This window comes from Echinops telfairi, unplaced genomic scaffold, assembly GCF_000313985.2.
Source record: "Echinops telfairi isolate 266 unplaced genomic scaffold, ASM31398v2 ScPeMD7_57;HRSCAF=196, whole genome shotgun sequence".
NCBI lineage: Eukaryota > Metazoa > Chordata > Mammalia > Afrosoricida > Tenrecidae > Echinops > Echinops telfairi.
Genome location: NW_022103955.1, coordinates 3,241,470 through 3,261,914, shown reverse-complemented (window position 1 = coordinate 3,261,914; position 20,445 = coordinate 3,241,470). Strand labels below are relative to the sequence as shown.

Sequence of the window (20,445 nt, the reverse complement as noted above, 5' to 3'; positions counted from 1 at the left end):
GAAGAGAGTATCCCATTAATTCCAAGGGGAAATTGAACTAGAAGATACTTAGTTTCTTGATGGTTATGATTGCTCTATATTTTGCAGTGAGATAATTAAATGCAATATGTACTATTATAATGTTAATAGTAGCTAACCCCCAACTAAGCATATACTATGTCTTAGATAACATTTTATATGATTTACGCAGAATAGTCCATTAATCTTCACAAAAGCTCTTTGAAATAATGTTGTATTTTCTTCTCCATTTTGTAGATGAAGGGATTAAGCAACAGAGAATTCTAGTAACGTTAGGCAATGGCAAAACCAGGATTAGAGCCCAAGCAGTCTGTTTCTAGCACCTACCTAGTTTAGAGTTTAAGCCACTTAGGGTTTAAGACCAAATACATGACTACTACATCCAGAATAATGTCAAATTGTTAGTTAGCATTAGTATAACTATCAACTTGTGTAACACCAAACTTGAATCTCATGAAGATACAGTAAGCAACTGTTTCAACAGCCAAGAAAAACCAAGACCAACAGACCAACTCGCTGCCATCGAGTCCCTCTGACTTTCAGGGACTCAGTAGGACAGAATGGGCCTTGCTGGTTTCCAAGACTGTAACTCAGTTTATGAGAGTGGAAACTCGTATCTTTCCACTGTGGGGGTGGTAGTCTTGACCCACTGACCACGAGGCTAGCACTGCAACTCACAACCACGACACCACCATCGCTCTCAGAGCCAAGAAGACACAGTTACGTATTTTAACCCTGACTTAGCGCCCCTTTCTTGTTGTTATTGTTGACTTAGCTCCCTAGCTCCCTCCATGCTCTAAGGTCTGTCTGACCCGAATACAAAGCAAAGGAATCCAGAATGGCCCTTCATGAAACTAAGAATTGTTTTGTTTTGTTTTTTAAGGATTCTTTGTATTGTAGAAAATATATCCGACTGAATTGCTGAGTATTTATGTTTATATACAGTATTATACTCTATTGATGGTAACATTTTAGCGTTTATATTTTTCGACTTTACAGGCTAGATTTGAGACTATTCCAGACCTATCGGTTCATGCCAATGGCTCAGCAGACCCTGGAGAGAAGCCAGCTCAAACTGCAATACAGGGTGAGTAAGGCCACCGCCGCCTGACTTGGGCTGTGTCTTCCTTTCTTCTGCTCTGGCGCTCCGCTCATTAGCGGTGAATGCCTCAAAGTAAAATGTATGTTTTTCTCCCCATTCTGAGTCTATCACTTTCAAGCCTACCTTCTCCCAGACACCCCATTATGTCACACACAGACACAAGTAATTGAGCAAAATAGGAAGCTGACTTTGCTCCCATCACTCCCACCACATCATTCAGAAACTACCCACTTGGGTAGTGTCTCCAATTTAAGGCCTCTTTCACAAGTAATCTGGATCCGCTGAAAAGTTAAAAGTAGGCCAGGAAGTAGGCCACTTCAAGACTCCCTAAGTACTGCCTCAACTTGCACATGCAGCCCCGGAATGGCGTATGGCCCACAAGCTTACAGAGGAAGTCTATTTGACTAGGCCCTGTCCATTTGAGAGGCGGCCCTAGATGGGCTCTCTAGAGAATTTTAGCATAGAATCTCAAAGCATCTTCATAGAAAACAGACCCCGTCTGGAAATCATTTGAAATTCCTAGACATCTTCTCTTAGTATGTGCACCCCTCTTGAAAATAACAGCTTCAAATACCAAACAATTTGAAAATATTTTTTATCGTCATTCTCATAATCACCGTGATGTTGGTCACACAACTCTGTAAATATACTACAAATCATTGGGCTGTACACTGTACAAGGATGAATTGTATATTAGGTGGCATCGCGGAATGAAAGTGGAGGGATCTGTCCAAAGTTATTCCACAGGAGTCCGTGTGCCAGTATGTCGTTCCTGCTGCCAGGAGCAAGACTTGTACCCAGAAAGGTTTGGCCCCCGGATCAGCAGTTTGTTTAATTACCACTCTCCAAAGTTTGTCCTCATATCTTTAAGAAGTGAGAGCATCATTTAAACTTTACCTTCTTCTGTTTACAAATAAAGTCTTTTTCTAGAGAGTGAAAACTGATTCTCCAGAAGACGAGAAAAGGGAATGCACTTTTATTTTCAATCAAAAAACTTTGAATCAAACACTGAACAATTTTGTCAGGTCGTGATACAAACTAATCAGCCAAATTCTGAACCACAAATCAGTGTTTAATTTATACAAATGAAGTTTGGATTAATTGTTTTCAGTAAAGGTATCTCCCCCCGCCTCCCCAAATTACTTTGAGGTAGTTTATATAAAAACCTTTATGTGGCCCAATCATCTTATTTTCTTTCTTTTTTAAAAGTTTTATTGGCATATAGCTCATATATCATCCATCATCTCTTTATTAAGGTACATTATACAAAGCCAAGAAACAAATACTTTGAAACCCATTGCTATTGAGTTCTGACTCACAATGATCCTGCAGGACAGTGTAAAACACTGTCCCATGAAGTTTCTAAGGCTGGACTATTCATAGAATAAGACTACTATACTATTCATAGAATAAGACTGCCACTTCTTTCTCTTCCAGAGCAGCTGGTCAAAAGTTGAAAATAGGCCAAGAACTGCCAATATTTTGATTGGCAGCCATGTGCTTAAGCACCGCACCTCCATGGCTGCCTAACCACAGTCAGGCAATCGATATTATTATTAGAGGATTCAGAATAATTCTGAACATGCTATCAAAGTAAGTATGAATGACTCCTAAGCAGCAAATGTTCCACACCTTGGCAGCAAGACAAAAGAAGTGAAAGTAGAGAGCAATTTTCCTTGAGTCTCACAGCCCATCTTCCTCTGCTGGAAGCTCCTGGTTCCCCCTTAGCAACAGCACTGAGCCTTGTTCCCCTACTTTAGTATTGTAAGAATAATCACAAATGCCCCACATCAATATTTTAAAAATCCTTGATGATTTTCATGAGACTTTAAAATCTAAAGTAAAAAGTCAGATACACAGAAGCCTGTTTGGCAAATGGTGATTGACAGAAGCCAGTTCACGTGGAAGTTGGATCACTTACATCATTGTAAATGGCATCCTGGGCGGGAGTCTGATGACTTTCCTGGGGTGCAAACATCGTCAGGTGCATAGAGATCCCCTTATAGATGCTTTATCTGGTTTTCTAAGAAATGACACTGATTAATTAAATGGCATATTAAATACTGTCCATCCTTTGTTATTTTAGGTGCTCATGATGTGGAAAAGGACATTCCACCAGAAGCTGAAGAACTGTCCTTTGAAGTTTCTTATTCAGAAATGATTACAGAGGCTCCACGGAGACATACATGCAAGAAAGCAGTGATGAAAAAAGAAGACTTTGCTTTAGCTGTGAGTAAAATCTTTCACAAGCGTTCTAGTGACTTCCTGTGATTTCTCCATCGGACAAAACTGTGGGCTCCCCCCCGCCCCCTGGTGTGTCTTCAAGAGGATTTTGGGGAGCAGGGCATCAGTGCTGCAAAAGAGCGGGCTCCCGGCAGCGCCATCTTCTGTGCAGCCCACAGACTACCTGGTCACCCATGGTAGCATTGCTAATACTTTCGAGCTCGTATGGTTTCATGCCCTTTATGTTGTTATACACTTATAGGTAATGCAGACCCTAACTATATGTATCTCATTGTGCCTATATTTAGGAAAAGGCATTGTACAAAGTCACAACGACAGTAGCAAGAATCAGAACACATAGAACAGACACTAAGGAGTCATCAAAAACACTGAAGGTCCAATAATACTATGACTGCATGGACAATGAGCCACATGGCATCCTGAAAGCCTCACTATATACGTCTAGGATCGTTTGGCATGAAAGCCCAATGTAGGATTTATGTTACTTGTTCTATATGCTCCTTAATAAACGCATCCTCAAAGCGTTCATAACCTGGAGCTTTGAACATGCTGCGTTGATCAAGGCAAGAAACACGATAAGCAGAGCCCCAGCAACGTCAGAGCTCAGAGACACGACACCAGGTTGCCCAGACTACATTCAGACAGCCATACCATGACAAGGAGCGCAAGAGGACAAGGCGAGACCCGTGAGACTCAGAGTGCCATTTGCCTGGCTGATTTTGCAGTGGGGGTTCCAGCTGTCAAGTGGCCCCCAAGAATTACGTCCATTTATAGCTACAGAGACTAGGCCAAGAGAGCCTATGGGACAGGCCCAAAGCCTGGCAGCTAATCGATAGAAGCAGGATTTAAACATAATTGTGTTAAGCTCTCAAACTCCTAAGCAGACTGCTTCTGTATTAGAGGGCAGAGCAGGGTCCTGAGACAAAAAGGGGAATCTAGCAGGAGTCTGGATTTGAGGGAGGCTCCCTGAATCTTTAGAGAGGAGTCGCCCAAAAGTATCACAGCTCTCTCCTCCTACGATTGGTCTCAGTGCCGGGAATAGGACAGTCTCTCACAGAAAACGTTATATGGGGGTTTACCACATGCTAATTGCTCGATAATTGACTGTGGATCTTATCAATATTGTTGTTAATTATTATTATGTGTGGCCTTGGTTTCAAAAAGAAGATAAAAAAACTCAGCATTTCACAGGACATTTAACAGCCAAACCACTCTTTCAGGGTTCTAAGGAATAATTGAATGAATGAGTAGATGGATGGGTGGGTGGAAAAAAATTCTAAGTTAGGGGAGCTCCCTTACTTCTAAACACGTATGATTTAATTTCTATGTTAGCATGTCTAAAATAGCATGTTTTCAGAAAGCAAGCATACCTGTAGATATTATATAGGAAAAACTCTTGCTTTTAGGTTTCGATGCTTAGACTAGCCACCCTATTCAGATTGTGGAAGGTGTCATTGTTGCTATTTTATGATATATTTTCACCAGGTGCAAATGAAGACCATAACAGGATCATTATTTGAAAACTACTGGTAGTGTTATTTGTAACTTCCAATGCACTTTGCTTTATGAGGAGTATTTGGAATCATCTCGGTTTGGTTTCTAAGGTGGATTTAGGGCTATCTCAACAAGCACATGTTACAGCGTCAATTGGCAGTCAGTTTGGTATACAGTTCACAGTCGAAGGTGTCTTCTATCTGATAAAACGGATGAAAGCCCTACCTCCTGCATCGCCTCCAAAAATAAAGAAGAAAAAGCCTTACTGGTAGAAGGGCCTGATTGGGTTGCTTTGTGTAACAAAGCTTTGCATTCAAGGTCGTCCAGATGGTCAGGGCCCATAACACCTTCTAGATGGTACCTAGCATTTTGTAGGTGCTGGTCAACAGTCCAGTGCAGATAGGCTTGTGAGGGGCAATGTTAGATCTGGGACCTTTTTTTTTCATAGTAGTAATCTGCACATTTTCTAAAAGAGTTATTCTAATAGTGTCTACAGTACAGCAAGCTCTTCAGAGAAATTTTGGAAATTGTGTTTTGCCATATAGTTTTTAAGGCGTCCAGGAGGTATTTGAGTAAAAGTATAATAATTTTTCATTGTGGTGAAAATAAATAACAATCCACAATATGTGTTTTAGAAATTCATTGTTAAGAAAACCAGGTTTGGCTTAACAGAAGCAGGAGATCTGTCTGCTGAAGACATGAAGAAAATCCGCCATCTCTCTCTGATTGAATTGACTGCCTTTTTTGATGCCTTGGGAATCCCACTGAAAAGAAACAAAACAGAGCGAGTGAAAGGGCGAGGTGAGTGGGAAGAATGGCTCCTCTGATCTGAACACACGAACTGGAGGAAGGCAGGGCTTTACCCAGCCTCCTTTTCCCTTCCTTTCTTAATGCAGACAGTGGCATTTTTGGAGTTCCACTTACCGTCCTACTGGATAACGATCGAAAAAAGGACGCCGGCGTGAAAGTTCCCCTCGTCTTACAAAAAGTGAGTAGAATCCAAACTGAGGGGGAAGTGACCGGCCGTGGGCGTTGGTACGTTATAAACCCACTCAGAAGTCCCTACGTGGTGCAAATGTTTAGTACACCCAGGTACTAATCGACAGTTTGCACATTTGAATCCACTCAGAAGCACATCAGAAGAAAGGGTCTGGTTATCTATTTCCCAAAAAATCAGCCCTTGACAACCCCGGGAAGATAGTTCCACTTGGATACGTGTGGGATCCCTGTTGAGTGGGAGTCAGTAGCAGCTGGCTTTAAACACACTCATCCGTTTTCTTTTAGTGTTAAAACTGTTCTACCCTTTGAGGACTCGGGCCTCTCTTCGGTTTGAAATTTTACTCCACGTGTCTCCGTAGATGTCTCCAAAACACGGAGCCTCTTACATTGTTTGCCCATAGACGTATCGGGGGTAGCAAATACTTTCTTACATGGCTTCCTTTGACTAATTTTACATTAAAATGGTTTTTTTTAATATTGTGGAATGTGTGTATTAATTGTTCCCTCCAGGATAAGAGATGGCTTCTTTTCATTGCCACTACATTTACTAAACATGGACATAATCATTGATACAGGTTATAGATTGGATGCTTTTGAAATGTGTATGTATGATAGTTTTATTAATTTCATGGAAACAAGTTAATAGTCTAACGCTGTGTTTAGTCTGGTGGTTTTTCAGGTATGACTGGGAAGTAGGATGCATTTGACACAGAGGAGAATTTGGGTTGAAGGAAATCTTGAGAATGAAATTGTTTGAACTAGGATGTAATTATATCTCTAACCCTCGTTAATAAATAGCTGATTTGTTTCTAAGTCATCATGTTTTGTCCAACCAACGATTTGCACTGATTTATATAAGTATGCATTTATTCAACAGTGACATCCAGTGGTACAAAGAAAATGTAAAGCCCTAAATATGTCTTTTACAATTTTAAAATGACTTTTTGGATGATATATAAAATTATGGACCGAGGAAAGTATTTCTTTCATTTGCATTAAAAATCCTACATGTCTTTTCTGTCTTCATTTCTACCAGTGCCTCTCATTGAACAATTACTTAAATCAGTAACTGACAGGCTTGTGATGGGAATAGGGAAGATGACAAAGATGCTGGCGACAAAGCCTTTGTGTGCAAGCAACATCTGTAGCACCATCTATAGCACAGCCTTATGAGCAAGTGTCACCTGTAGCACACCCTCTCTGCCCAGGGACCAGACTGAGCCATCCAAATAAGGTCGTGACTCGTCAGCCCTGAGCAGCTCAAGAACTTTGGGTGGCCATCTCCTTTATCCTGGTCAGGCAACCGAGGCAGGCAACTTCCCCAAGGACACACAGCCAGGACGAGGTGGAGGGGAAACAAGGACACATCTGAGCCCCAAATTCACAGGGACCTGAAAGTTGTTGTTGTTGTTTCCCTGGATTTGGATATTCCCTTGATGCTCTAGGTCAAGGGCAGAGCTTGAAGAAAATCTACAAAGGCTTAGCCTGGGAAGATTTCAGTAGAAGAATCTATGTCATTGTGTAGGTACAAGAGCTAGAACAGGATTTAGCCAATGGAAGAGGTTCAGTAAGTGTCACTTAAACTACCACAAGGTTCGTTTCAAGAGACGTGAGCTCCTCTGACCATGTATGCGTTGTGTCCTCGTATGGACAACCTCAGGTTCTACTCGCCCACTCCTGTGAGACGGTCTTTATAGTGTGATGCTTTCTTCGATATATCTATTTCTTTGCGTGCTTGGTTGTAGCCAACGTCATTTATTGACGAGAAAAGCACAGAGACTTTGGGCCTCCCTCTACTCTGTGAGCTTGGGCAAGGTGCTTATCCACTTTGTGCGCAGCGACCTTAGCTGTCGAAAGGGCTTGATAACTGTCTTCCTCATAGAGTGTATACGTATAAAGAACTGAGGACGGCATCGGATACTGTTGTGTACAATAAGTACACAAAAATTGTCCATATTTACTGTTGATTGTTTTTTCCACCATCACCACCATGAGAACTTGTGTTAGTCCGAGTAGACTAGAGAAACAAATCCATGGACACACATATGTGTATAAGAAAGAGATTTATATACAAGAGCAATTGAACATTGAGCGAACATCCCAGCCCAGTCTAGATCCAGTTCGTAAGTCCGATATTAGCCCATATATCTGATACCAATCTACAAAGTCCCCTTCAGACTCACAAAACATATGCAATGATGCCAGATGTAGAAGATCACAGGCCAGGGGGTAGAAAGTCCTTGGATCCAGTGTCATTGGAAACATCTCAGCGCTGGCAGGGGTGTCTGCATCAGGGTGGGACCATGTGTCGTTGTCAGCTGCCATGTCTCCCAGGGTGTGAACAGAGAGTCTCCCACCTCCAAGGAGGAAATACCAGATTTCCCAGAATTCTCCGGAGAAGGCCATGGCCACGCAGAAGCCTCATTGGCTATGATCCGATAGATAGAACAGACTCCACCCATTCACTCATAGTCCTGTCAAATTGACAATTTTATAACTACCACAGACCTCATGAGAGCTAGTGACCACTGCAGTTCCCAACTCCTTCGTCAAACTTGTAGGACTTGTAGTTTCTTCCCAGGGTGGATACACCTAACAACAGATAATCATTTAAAAATCACCCAGCAGACAAAGTCATCACACTCAGATGTCAAAAGGGTTAAGTGCTGCGTATTATATAACTCAAAAGCCCCAGCTGCAATAATTCAGTGCCTTTACTTCCAGGCTGACTTGGAAAGTTACATCACAGAGACACGCCTGTGTCCCAGTTGCACAGGGACGACTAATGGTGACCTCATACGGTGTTTGTGAACCTTAAAAAGACATTAGAGTGACCAGGTGCATGCTCGGCAGTTTATCACTTGTGGTCAGTATTCTTTCAGATGCAGATTATACATGTCTGTATGTACTTATATCTATCATTGCCTTCCAGTTCTTTGAAAAAGTTGAGGAATCGGGACTGGAATCTGAAGGAATTTTTCGACTTTCTGGATGTACCGCCAAAGTCAAGGTACTGAATATTTTCTCTCTTCCTGGAGTTTAGTGCTACCTTGGCACAGTTTGTAGGAACATTGTGTGAGCATAGTTGATTCTTTTATTTGATGCTCTGTCGTGACCTTACTTAGTTCTTCCTCCCTACCCCATGATCAAACATCTATCCAGGACCACAGGTCGCATATCCTTTTAGTGATATGAAATTTAAAAAGCAGTAACACTCCAACAAAACAAAACAACATATCAACTCAACATCACAGGTACTTCATTCTTAGTTTGTTCTTAGTTTGGAAAATTTGAAATGTCTGTCCCTTCACGGTTTTGTGCGCTCAGCATTTTAGTTTGACATTTTTCTGTACGTCAACGTAATTCGCCAAGCCACTGTTTCCATTATCAATAACTTTAAACTTAGAAAGATTCTTTGGCTCATTTTTTTAATGACAATCCTTAAAGGAATTTGTAGCAGTGGTCATAACCACTAGACTACTTAGTCATCAATTCTAACAACCCCGTTCCATTAAGGTAATGTTCGCTTCCACACAGAAAACCCCCAGTGCAATGCAAATCATTTTTCGTTGCTTGCTTGCTTCTAGAGGGTAGTAGACCCTGGAGTACATAAGAATCAGAGAAGAAAAGCTTTTCACATAAGTTTTTTTATCAAAATATCATAAGGAGTCTACCAACAGGCCTACAAAACACCTATCGTGCCTCACCCTCAGATCGCTGTTGCCACACAAGCCCAAGAAGTTTAGATGGTGAATCTCTGAGGAGTCTCAGTGAGGAAGAACTAATCCAGTTGAGTTTAGAACTATTAAAAGGGATGTGTAGAGGCGGAAAAGCATTTGTTCATTAATTTGTTTGGTACATGTTTTGGGAAATTCTATTTGTATCAGAAGTCTCAGAGTTTTATATAGAAATGTGATGAGCTGTTTTTCCAAGTGTTAACTGAGGTGAAATAGGCTGTGTCGATTGAGTCTTTGAAAAGCAGATGCTCAGAGGGAATGAGGCATGGACAGAAGGGTGGGTCCTCAGGGAGCAGGCATGTGAAAGAGCAGATGAGGAGGAAGCAAGACTGCAGGAAGCAGCGTTGAACATGGTTTGCATCCAGAAACTCCCCTCCAGGAGCTCTGCACTGGCAGAGAGGGCCAGTCCTACCTGCAGCCTCCACCCCCCCACCCTTGCTCCAACCCACCTCATTGTCTGCCCTTCCGCTGGCAACCAGGGCTCCCGTTCAAACGCTGAGGCAGATCCAGAAGGCACTAACAGCTAACAGGGGCAACTTTTTGCAGCTGAATGGCAATTAAAGGAAAACATGAGGATTTCACCAGAGCTTTCCCAGTGGCTGCAGGGATGGGAAAGGCTGATGGGTTTTGATATCCTGAGAGTGGAGGTTTCTAAGTGCTAGTGCCAAGAAATTACCATGGTTAATATAAATCCACTGTTAGTCTGAGTTTCTCCTAGATACGGTTCTTAAACATACATCTGAACCAATCAGGGAGCTATACCTGTCTGTATTCTCATTGTGTGTGTGTGTGTGTGTCTGTGTGCGTGCGCGTGTGCACACGCACATAAAGCAGTTTTTTAAATGAAAGAACCTCACAGCCATTGAGTTCGTGTGGGCGCGGTCGCGCAGTGACCCCTGTGGGTTTGGGATCCTGTGGCTGTCAGGGGAGCAGGGAGCCCCTTCTTTGTCCGGTGGAGTGGCTGGTGGTTTTGAACTGTTGAATTTGTGGATTGCGTCTGATTGCATAAGTAAAGCATAACAGATATTTAAAATTCTAGTTTTATAAATAATCCAAAGAGAAATAGAAAATAGTACAGGATAGTTTTTCTCACTGACAAATCATTGAAATATGTTTATCAAAGTGTCAGGTGCTGGTCTTATGTGCACACGCCTTCATTAAGGACACGCCTTCATTAAGGACACGCCTTCATTAAGGACACGCCTTCATTAAGCACACGCATCCATTAAGGACATTTAGGTGAAAGTCTCTTCTTTCCCTCCTTATCAGTGAACGTCTTTGCAGCATAGCTATTCCATCAGTTGTTTGTCAGGAAAAAAATGTCCTCCAGTCCAGATGTTTCCATTGTTTGGACTCCAGGAAAGCCAATGTGAAGGAAATCTGGGACAGGGAACCAAACAGGAAAATGGTGCAATTAGAAAGGAATTGTAACATGATATACTAAATAGGCCTTTATTTCTCCGTTCAAATTTACACTACGTTTTTGTGGTGGGGAGGGGAATTTCATCTGGCAAAAAAAAAATTTTTTCTGGTAATTGCCTAGGGATTTTAAAAGTTTTATTATTTTTATACCCAAAGTTTGCCAGGTCAGCGGCACTGACCCTGTCGCTCCCCGGGCATACCAGCATGAACCATAAGGTCTGAGTTTGGACTTCTCAGGCTTGCTAATAGCAGCAGGGAAGCCACACTGAGAACAGCCGTCAGATGTAGCCAAGCAGGAAGCACAACTGCAGGACCAATTCCTATGTGTGAGACCTTAGAGCATTTGGAACCAATTCGATACTTTCTTGTTTCCCATGATTTCTTCTTTAAAAATGGCAGAAATGTACAACTTTCCTCTAGTTCTTAAATGCTTCCCCCCCACACACTATCATGATCCCAATTCTACCTTACAAATCCAGCTGGACAGAAGGATGTACACTGGTACAGATAGGAATTAGAAACCCAGGGAATCCAGGACAGATGAACCCTTCAGGACCAGTGGTGAGAGTGGTGGTACCAGAGGGTAGAAAGGGGGAACCGATTACAAGGATCTACATATAACCTTCTCTCTGGAGGTCGGTCAACAGAAAAGTGGGTGAAGGGAGCGTTGGACAGTGTAAGATATGACAAAATGATAATGACTTGTAAATTATCAAGGGTTCATGAGGGAAGGGGGAACAGGGAGGGAGGGGAAAAAATGAGGAGCTGATGCCAGGGGCTAGAGTGGAAAGAAGATGTTTTGAGAATGATGATGGCAACAAATGTGCAAATGTGCTTGATACAATGGATGGATGGATGGATTGTGATAAGCGTTGTATGAGCTCCCAATAAAATGATTAAGACAAACAAAATGCCAGAAATGTGCATCCAGCACTAGGGAATATATATTAGGAGAGAAGGTAGACTCTTTGACATGCAAGGCTTTCTCCTCTGACTAGTTTCAATGATTCTAAATCTGGGTTAAAGGATTTACAAATAAACTACCAAATTTGTTGGTTTCTATTCCTGAACTGGTTTTCTAAGCTAAAGGTGAATAATTTGCATTGTTTTAGAACTCTACCTCAGAAATTGAAGCAAGTTGCATTTCTGTTTAGAAAATCTAAGTACAGATATATAAGCACGTGACTCTGACCCTTGACTAGTGTTTTCATCAACATTAGCTAGACAACGTGATTTCTTTATCCTCTAGACTCTCTCTGTGTTAAATTCAGCACTGTTTTCATGTTTAGTACCACCGATGAAATATCAATGCTGGTCAAAACAAAGAAAGTGCATTCTTTCTGATCCATTTGTTTTCTGCTGGCCAACCAGACAAGCTGAAATGGTGTTATTCCCCATATATCTACCCTCAGTCAGAGGGTTCTCCTGCTCAGTAGTGGTAAAGGCCAAACCAAAGTAGAAAGCGAAGGGGCATCATGTATTGAGCGTTTTACATACAACATCTGATTGAAGCTCCGTGAGGAACCTTTGCTCTCCCTGTGCGACCACTGAGGCGTCTGAGCACCAGCCATAGCTGGGCAGCCGTGGAACTGAGGCAGCAGCTCCGAGAGCCTGGGGGCCCTGCCTCTCTTCGTAGACCTGGCAGGTCTGAAGGATGGCCAGTCCTGTTTCAGATCCAAGACTGGCCGAGGCTTGTGGAAAATTATTGGAGTTGTTCTGCTCTCACGGGTGCTTCCTGTCCACTTGAAAAACAATCCCCTTGACTGCAGTAGGCCCAGCAGTGAGTGGAAAATTTATTTCTCGCTAATGCCGTATTCCAAGCGAGCAACACCCACATCTGTCTGTTATCCCAGCTACAAACTTCAAATCACCTTGGACTCCTATTTTTCCTCCTAAATCTTTGATGTAATCCACCACTGATCTTGAGAATTTTACCCCCATGGTATTTCGGAAAAGCGTCACCCCCTTTCCATCCTACAAGGGCTTTCGCAGATTGTCTTTGCACTATCTCTCGCCAGAAGTGATAGCCCATAACTGGTTTCCTTCCTCCCAACCCGCTCGTCGACTCTCGTCAAGCTCCACATGCTCCAAATAATTCTCCCATCTACTGTCAGCAAAGGCTGCCCTAACACGCTCATTCCTTGGGGTGGGCGCTTTTCATGGAGCCCGGTGCCTGCAGAGTGAAATCTGTTTCCTGCGATATCCTCCTCTCTTTCCCCCTCCTCCTGCTGATGCTGCTCGGCAGCACCGAGCTCGCCGGAGTCCCGGGGCACACTGGATTTCCTTGCATTTACACAACTCTAGTCTCTTCGTCATGGAAGCATACATAAGCTCTGGTTAGCATGCAATCACCTCAATTGGAACACCACTTTTGCAGGTTCTGGGCGCCATGAGTATGCCCATGTCTGAGCTGACCCCCTATAGGAAAAGATCACATTTTAAAATCCGTCTGTCCATGCATGTTCAAGGATGGAAGAATTAGGCTTCTCATGAGAATATGAGGGGCCTTAAAGAAACCAAGTATTTTCAGAATTATCTTTCTAAGTACTTTTTTTTGGAGGGGGTAGGTTGGTGTCAATTGATGGACACTAGTCCTCCCATCGGGGGAGGGACGGGTTAGTGTCCATTGATGGACACTAGCCCTCACGTGGGGGGTTGCCAACCGCAAGGTCAGCGGTTTGAACCTAGCAGATATTCCTCTGGAGGAAGTAAGGGTTTCTGCCCCATCGAGATGTACAGCCAGCCCCAGTAACACAAAGGGGCAGTTCAACACTTTCCTATAAGGCAGTGGTTCTCAGCCTTCCTCATGCCCCGACCCTTTAATACAGTTCCTCATGTGGTGGTGACCCACAGGTTGAGAACCACTGTCTTAGAGATTCTTACTTGCATTGCACTTAAAAACTATGATTTCATTCCTAATAATAATGTTAGGAAATGTTGGACATAATGAAGATTAGTGTTTCCAGAATTTAATCTACTTACAAAATTCATTTATGAAATGACAATTTTCAAAGGGGGAAAAGATGTCAGATAAACTCATCGCATATTGACTGTTTCCTTTGATTTGCAGCAGTACCGTGAAGACCTGGATACCAAGTTTAATGCTGATAAATTTAAATGGGATAAAATGTGCCACAGAGAAGCTGCAGTGATGTTGAAAGCATTTTTCAGAGAACTACCCACCTCTCTCTTCCCTGTGGAGTATATACCTGCCTTCATCACTCTAATGGAAAGTACGTGGAAGAAGTTAAGTGTGAATGGACCAGATAGAATGGCAATACAATTATCCAGAGCAGCATTAAGATACATATTCAAATGTGCTCCTAATGGTATAGATTTGTGATTTCCTGGCAATATCTGGTGAAATACTGAGTTTGGTGATTTTTAAAAAGTCAGCTCTTACTGTATTATATGTGTAAATCTTGTTATTATGATTTAGAAGGTTTTATAATCATTAAGAGGAAGTAGGAGTTTGCAAAAACACAAGGCAGGCGCTTGAAATTTGATTTCCTGTTCTACCATCTAGTAGGCATGCAATCAGCCTTTCAGAGCTTCGACTCCTGCACCTGGAAATCATAAGAATTACTGACTTTTCGGGGTTGTTGTGGATATTCACTATAGAGAATCACACCTGACTCCTCAAAAACTATGGGTTCCCTTTGTGTTGTAACTCAGTATAATGGCGTAGCCCCAAATCAGTGCTACAGAGAAGACATTTTATCTTTGGAAATTATATCACATGATGATTCTGAAATTTTATAACATCATCTGGAGGTACCTGGATAAAAACAAAGAACATGGACAATGAACGCCGTGTTTCACAGTGGAAATTTTGGTATGATTTGAGTACTAGAGATGAACATTGTGGAAGGCGAGGCAAGGGGAGATTGAGGAAAAGTAGACTGGTCCTAGACACTGGGCCTTTGACCACTGACCTGAGTTGTCCCGGACTCACACTAAACGTGTGCGTGCTCGGAAGAGTTGAGGGATTCCACCGGGACAGAAGAGGCTAGGAAACGACTTAGAAACTTTTCTTGTCTTTGCCTTTTCTTGTTGTTTTTAAACAAGTTGGCCACTACTCAACTCCAGATAACGGTTTTCATGCAGAACTGAGAGCCAAACTCCAGGCTTTACTGAGAAAACTGGAATTTTAAATATCTGCCACATTTTCAAATCACTATGTGAGCCTAATACATATCTGTCAGTGTGTGTCTTCTGCATGTTGATCAGAACTATAAAATCATTTAAAACCACCAACAAGGAAAGGCATAGTTCAATCCAAAGTTGTATAACAAAACTCATCAACTTGATGGCAGTGAGCCTGGTTTTTTATGGTTTTGGAAAGCTATAACATTTGTAACTAAAAAAAAAATTTTTTTAACTAAACCAGACCCAGAAAATAACCCTTCATATCTTCAAAGAAGAGAATAGAATAGGAAAGGCAGGCCTTTTCTGAGCTTTAATTCACATATGACTTAGCATTCCCTTTGCTTTATAATGGCTTATGGTTTTTGTTTTATGAGAGAAGTAGTAAAAGAGAATGAGAGGAGCTAATTTTCCTCATTGGTTTTATTTCAGATATTCTAATTTTACATACTAGAATTATTTGATGGATATCCCATCTTTACATGCACTATAAGCATATCTTCCTTTGCATTATTGATTATAGTGATAAAAGGTACTTTGAGAGAGGTACCTTCTAGTTCCAGCATTAGGTCATCTCTAAGCCATTCTCTCTCGACTGCCTTTTCCCTCCAGAATGGTTCACGTTTTAAGGTTACTTTGTATGTCATATCGCTGGTCTGTGTCCTAGACATTGTAAATACTGTGTTTTAAAGACCCTATAGCCTGTCATTTTTCTTAAAAAGATATATTGTGGTTTTTTTAAAGATTTTTTTTCTAAGTGATTTGTAATGTTATGCCTTCTCATATTCTTCACTTTTAAATTGTGATTTGGGTGAAAGTTTACAGTGAAATTGCTTTTCCACTTAACAATTCATACAGACTTTGTTTTATGACATTCATTGAAACTCCCAAATCATAACAACACTCTTACTACTTCCTCCCTATGTTTATTGTTTCCATTTGTCCTTTTTTCCTCTCCCTCCCTGCCTTCTGAGTCTTATCCCCGGCACACGCCGCCCTTTTCATCGCCCATGATTGAGTGCTCTAATAAATGCGTGCCTCTGTGGTGCTATTGTGTGCCTGACAGGCCTGTATGTCATTTGCCTAAAAGTTGAGCCACACCAGTGAGTTTGGCTGCTCGTGTTGGAGAAATGAACCACTGAAAACCATATAGTTAGCATCAAAATATGGTCAGACACTGACCACCACCTAAACAGAGGCAGGACGTTGTCAGAGACGGTGCCCAAAGAGGAACCTCTCAAAGAGAGCCAGGCAGAATGATGTGGGTGGGGTCAAACCTTTGGGACCTTCATCTGCTCCTGGGGCACAACTGAAAAGTAGATGAACCAGCTGAAAACATCTGTGTATAGGTAGACCTTGGACTTTATGAATTATGAAGCCAGGAAAATCAGACGTCATCTTAAAAATGAAATGGAATGTCTAAAGACGCGAGTCAGTTCCGAGCCACAGCACCCTATAGGGCAGGGTAGAACTGCGTCTGCAGGTTTCCAAGACTAACTATGAGAGAGAAAGCCTGGTCTTTCTCCTGCAGGGAAGCTGGTGGTTCCACCTGCTGACCTTTGGTTCATAGCTCAGGGCTTCATATGCTATGTGACACTAAGCTGAAATCGACAGGAATTGGGTATTTTGGAATTTTGAATAAGAAAAAAAGGTTCACTATGATGGAAATGACAGATTCAAGAGGAATTGCATTACATTTATCAGCAAAATGGACATTTGAAGATCTTTCTTGAAGTACAGTGCTTTCTGTGATAGAATAATATATATCGCTATTCATACAAAGAAATCCAGACAATAAAACTATTCAAATTTATGCACCAACCTTAAAGGTCTAACTCACAAAAAAAATTGCTGTTATCAAGTCAATGTGACCTATGGGACAGGCTAGAACTGACCCTGTGAGCTTCCAAGATTGTAACTCTTTATGAGAATAGAAAGCCTGTCTTTCTCTGGAAGAGCAGCTGGTGGTTTTGAACTGTGAACCTTCCAAGTAGCCCATCAAAGCTGGTGACGTAGAAATTAAAGAATTCTTCCAATATCTTCACTCTAACATGATGAAGCATGCTATCAAGATGCATCAATAATCACTGGTGATTGGAATGCACAGGCTGGAAACAAAGAGGAAGGATGAGTAGTTGGAAAACAAGCCCCGGGTGATAGCATGGAAGCTGGAGATCACATGATAGAGTTCTGCATGACCAATGGCTTATTCATTGCAAATACCTTCTTTAAAAACACAATACACCCAGACTTTTCCAGATGCAATGCATAGAAATCAAATTAGCTATATCTGTGGAAAGAAACAACAAAACTACCCAATATCAGCAATTAAAACCAGGGCACGGGCCAACTGTGGAACAGACGATTAATTGTTCTGTGTACGTTCATTTGGAAACTGAAGAAAATTAAAACAAATCCAAGAGAGCCAAAACAGACCTTGAATGTATTTTGCCTGAGTTTCGGGGCATCACAGGAATAGATTTGGGGTGTGGGATCCTTTAGCAGAAGATCTGATGAACTGTGGGAGGCCTCAAGAAATCATACATGAAGAAGCGGAAACATCATTAAACAAAGACAGGAAAGAACGAAAAGATCAGCATGGATATCAGAAGAGACTCTGAAACTTGCTCTTAATCAGAGAGCAGCCAAGGCAAATGGAAGAAATGATGAAGTCAAAGAGCCAAGCAGAACATTTCGAAGAGCAACTCAAGAACACAAAGTAAAATGTTATGATGAAATGTACAAAGGCCTAGTTAGAAAAATCAAGTTGCCATACTGAAAGGTTCTATGGGCAAAACATTGAGGGAGGCAGAAAGCGTCAAAAGAAAATGCATTCCACCATTTCTAGAGGTAGCATATGATCAGGAAACAGTCATACTGAAAGGAAAAGGCCAAGCTGCACTGAAAGCATTAGCCAAAACCAAGGCTCTAGGAATTGACAGAAACCTAGTAAAAGCTTTCAACGAGCTCATGAAGCACTAGCAGCACTCACTGGGCTATGCCAAGAAATTTGGAAGACTGCTCCTTGGCCAACAGACAGAGATCTATATCTGTACCCACTCCAAACAAAGGTAACCCAACAGAATGCACAAATTATAGAGCAATATTAATATCACATGCAAGTAAAACGTTGCTGAAGATCATCCCACAAAGGTTGCAGCAGTGCATTGAGCGGGAACTGCCAGAGGTTCAGGCTGGATTCAGAAAAGGAAATGGAAAAAGAGATATCAGTCATTTTTGATGTCGGATGGTCTTGACTGAAAGTAGAAAATACAAGAAGGATGATTGCATGAATTTTATTGACCATGCAAAGGTATCATCTGTATGCTGAGCAACTAATCAGGGAAGCTGGCTTCTACAAAGAAGAATGAAGCATCAAATTTGGATACAGGCTTATTAATAACCTGTGACGTGCAGGTGAGACGATCTTGCTTGCTGAAAATAAGAACTTGAAGCACTTGCTGATCAAGATTAAGGAACTTGGCATAAAGAGAACCCAAATCCTCACAACTGAGCAACGTGAGAGAGAAAAGATTGAAGTTGTCAAGTTCATCTGGCTTGGGTCCACAACCAGTGCTCATGGAAACAGCAGTCAAGAGCTCCAACAATGCATTGCATTGGGTAAACCTGCACAAGACTGTTTAGAATGATGGAAAAGCAGGGGTGTTCCTTTGATGCGCCTGACCCTAGCCATGGTATTTTTAAATCACCTCAAATGCATGTGAAAGTTGGACAGTGAACACGAAGAATCGATGCATTTGCATTGTGGTGCAGGTGAAGACTTGAAGAATGAACAAATCTATCTTGAAAGAAGTACAGCAGTGTGCTCCTTAGAGGCAAGGATGATGAGACGCTGTCTCACATACTTTCAACATGTTTCAGGAGAGACCAGCCCCTGGAAAAGGACACGCTTGGTGAAGTAGAAGGGCGGCAAAAACGGTGAAGACCCGTGACAAGATGCCTCGACACAGCAACTACAGAAATCGGCTCACACATAAGACCAGTTGTGAGGATGGAGCAGGAATGGGCAACGTCTCATTCTGTTGTGCAGAAGGTCGCTATGGGTTAGACCAGACCCGGTGGCACCTAAAAGCAACGACAACATCCCCTTCTTAGTGAAGTGCCCGCTCTTTCCCTCCATCCTGGGAACCTCCAAAGAATGTTCTTTTTTTCTCTATTGAAACCTTTTCTTGAATTTTACAGTTTGGGTCTTATGGGGTTATTATTTATGGATTCATTTATGTAACCAGCATATTTTCCCCTAGGTTCATCCGTGCTGAGGGGTTTCACAGATGTATTGCTACTCCTGAACATGTCGAACTCCGTTGTTTGTATAGATCCTAGTTGATCTACTCATTCCATAATGAGCACTTAAGGTGTTTCCATCTTTACAGTATAGTAGTATTGTGCATGATGCTACAACTAACACAGGTGCCCTCCTGTTTGTTCATGTCACGGCTCTCACTGCTCTTCAGTATGCAGTGACACTTCCAAAAGTTAGTGGTAAAAAATAATGGAATTGCTCCATGAACATTTTGAAGCCTCCTCTTATACTTAGTAGTGCGATTACTGGATCACTGGATGGTAATTCTGTTTCCATGTTTTAAAAGAAATGCCATACCATATTCTACAGCAGCTGCACTGTTTTACAGTCCCATTTCCAGTTTCCTCATACCCCACCAGCATGCTTTCTGAGGTTTTGTCTGTTTAGCTTTGCGACGACTATCAATGGGTGCGCGGATGAGATGTTACCTCACTGTAATTTTGAGTTGAACCTCTCCGTTGCTAATCGTTGATTGTGCTGGTGAAGAATTTTGAAGGACAAGTCTCTGTTAGAAGAACAACCAAAATGCTCCTTAGAGGGAGGATGGTGAGGTTTTTCTCATGTACTTTGGACATGTTGTTATGCTTGGGAAAGTAACAGGCCGTTGATATCGAGGAAGACTTGACAAGACTGGTGGACACAGTGGCTGCAAGAATAAGACACTGGTCTCAGACACAGGACCAGTTGGGAGGATGGCGCAGCCCCAGGCAGGGTTTCCCTCTGTCTTCCCTAGGGTCACTTGGAGTCAGAAGTCACGCAACTGTATCTGACAGCAGTGGCAATTTTGCTAATGAGCATTTATGGGGTTCTTGGCTGACATAATGCCTGCTTTGTTGAATTTACTGATCAAATCCTTTGCCTATTTTTTTTAAAACATTTTATTAGGGGCTCATACAACTGTTATCCCAATCCATACACACATCAATTGTGTAAAGCACATTTGTACATCATTCTCAAAA

The 20,445-nt window shown here is 41.9% G+C and overlaps 1 protein-coding gene across 1 annotated transcript in view; it reads left to right on the top strand.

Annotated features, from left to right (window-relative positions):
* Positions 1-20,445, top strand: part of ARHGAP28 (Rho GTPase activating protein 28) — a gene marked incomplete at its 5' end in the record, with an annotated part of 217,089 nt that overhangs the window by 164,228 nt on the left and 32,416 nt on the right. Inside the window, 6 exons of the mRNA XM_045290822.1 lie at positions 1,018-1,105; positions 3,207-3,349; positions 5,494-5,659; positions 5,755-5,846; positions 8,790-8,867; positions 14,087-14,249. Of these exons, the coding sequence (XP_045146757.1) occupies positions 1,018-1,105; positions 3,207-3,349; positions 5,494-5,659; positions 5,755-5,846; positions 8,790-8,867; positions 14,087-14,249 (730 nt within the window). The remainder of the gene's footprint in view (positions 1-1,017; positions 1,106-3,206; positions 3,350-5,493; positions 5,660-5,754; positions 5,847-8,789; positions 8,868-14,086; positions 14,250-20,445) is intronic.